Consider the following 1,622-nt stretch of genomic DNA (forward strand, 5'->3'; position numbering starts at 1 on the left):
TATATATATATATATATATATATATATATCAGCAGATATTAAAAAATAGAATGTTCAGTTATTATTTATCATTAATTTTAAGTTTTTCCCCTAATATTTTGGAAGCCTCCTCCGAAACCTCGTCTTCTCTATGGTTTTTTTCATCACTCTGTTCATCTTCTGCTTCTTCCGAATCGTCTTCAGATTCTTCTTCGTCGTCTTCATAGTCTTCGATGTTGTAATTGTAACCGTAGGCACCAGTCCCTTGTTCATAGCTCTCTCCACCGTTATAATCGGTATCATCATTTTGACGTCCGAATTTATATTTTCTAATCGACATACTGAGGTCTCTTGTCTCTATCGTTTCATGATTACACTTGGGGCATGGTATGGACTGGCCACGAACATATTTGAAGCCTTTTCGCTTCACATGGTCATCACAAAAGCATATTTTACAACGCAAACATGAATATTGACCATTACGATTACAGGAGACACACTTATAGGTTTCAGCTTCAAGTGTCTGACAACTTGCTTGATGTTCAAATTGGTCATCTTCACATAGATGATTTAAACAGAAGGAACATTTAAAAATTCTACCACCGTGGTCCCAAACTCCTCGTTTACATTCGATACATACTGCGTCTTGTAAAGGACATTCGCATGCATGAGTTTGAAGGCACTTACGGCTGTGACAGATCCAAGCTTCACAGAAATCACATATAGCACCAACCATAGCCATCCCAGTTGTATGTGTTCCGGGATGTTTTATCACACAATCGCCAGATTTCATCAGACATTTTGACTTACCGCATTGGGCACATATAGGAACACGTTGTACAGCTCCACACAAATAACAAAATGCTCTGTTTTTCTGAGCTGTCTTACACTGGTCACATTCCATAAGAAAGTTACACGATCGCTCGGCAATAGGGCGATCCATATGTGCCGAACGAATTTCTTTTTGTCTCACCCGCTGCTTCTCGGCCTTTTTCCGTGCACCTGTCTTCTTTTTAGGCATGTTTGTTTTCCAAAGATACGATGTACTGTTATATATATTCTAATAAACTGTCGTTAACAGTACTAATGGTGACAACGTGTAAGATATATAGACAAACTAACATGTATTATATCACAGCTACACACCGGATATGTTCAGAGTTATCTACCTTGACTCATGTCGCGTTTCGGTGAAGATATGAAGTTATGTCCTGGTAGAATAAATACCATGCTGGTTCATGAAGTCATGATTTCTTCCAAGGGCAGAAGTTTTTAAAGTTACCTCCTCCTACATTTTGAATACCTATCTAGTAACTTTTTCTCCGTTATATTTTTACAACGGTAAATATGGAAATAGTATATAAAACTAAGTCTCTATTAATTGCAATCAAATAAAAAACTAATGGTGGACATTGAAATTAGACACTGAGGGAAAATGGCTGTAACTTTTTTATTTTTCAATTTTGGCGATTTTCGTTTTCGATAATGTGTTCTACATGTCCAGGTCGTACGAATAGCCTTCTCGCAACTTAGATGTGAAAATGAACGGCTTACATTTATATTGAAACAGAAAAAGGATCACATATGGAGTCCCCACCACGAAACTTGATATGCTAGAAATAACAGCTAAACGCGGACAATCC

General features: G+C 37.3%; 1 protein-coding gene across 1 annotated transcript; it reads right to left on the minus strand.

Annotated features, from left to right (window-relative positions):
• Window positions 1–8: 8 nt before the first annotated feature.
• LOC106880883 (zinc finger protein 330 homolog) lies at window positions 9–1,208 on the minus strand. Its single transcript, XM_014931074.2, has one exon. It carries the CDS (start codon window positions 998–1,000, stop codon window positions 62–64), a length of 939 nt encoding a protein of 312 aa, XP_014786560.1. The 5' UTR covers window positions 1,001–1,208; the 3' UTR covers window positions 9–61.
• Window positions 1,209–1,622: the final 414 nt, after the last annotated feature.

Source organism: Octopus bimaculoides, chromosome 1 (genome assembly GCF_001194135.2).
Source record: "Octopus bimaculoides isolate UCB-OBI-ISO-001 chromosome 1, ASM119413v2, whole genome shotgun sequence".
Classification (NCBI taxonomy): Eukaryota; Metazoa; Mollusca; class Cephalopoda; order Octopoda; family Octopodidae; genus Octopus; species Octopus bimaculoides.

Bases quoted from the DNA above. Each gene is read 5' to 3' on its own strand.
- LOC106880883 (XM_014931074.2), bottom strand. From the start codon at position 1,000: ATGCCTAAAAAGAAGACAGGTGCACGGAAAAAGGCCGAGAAGCAGCGG.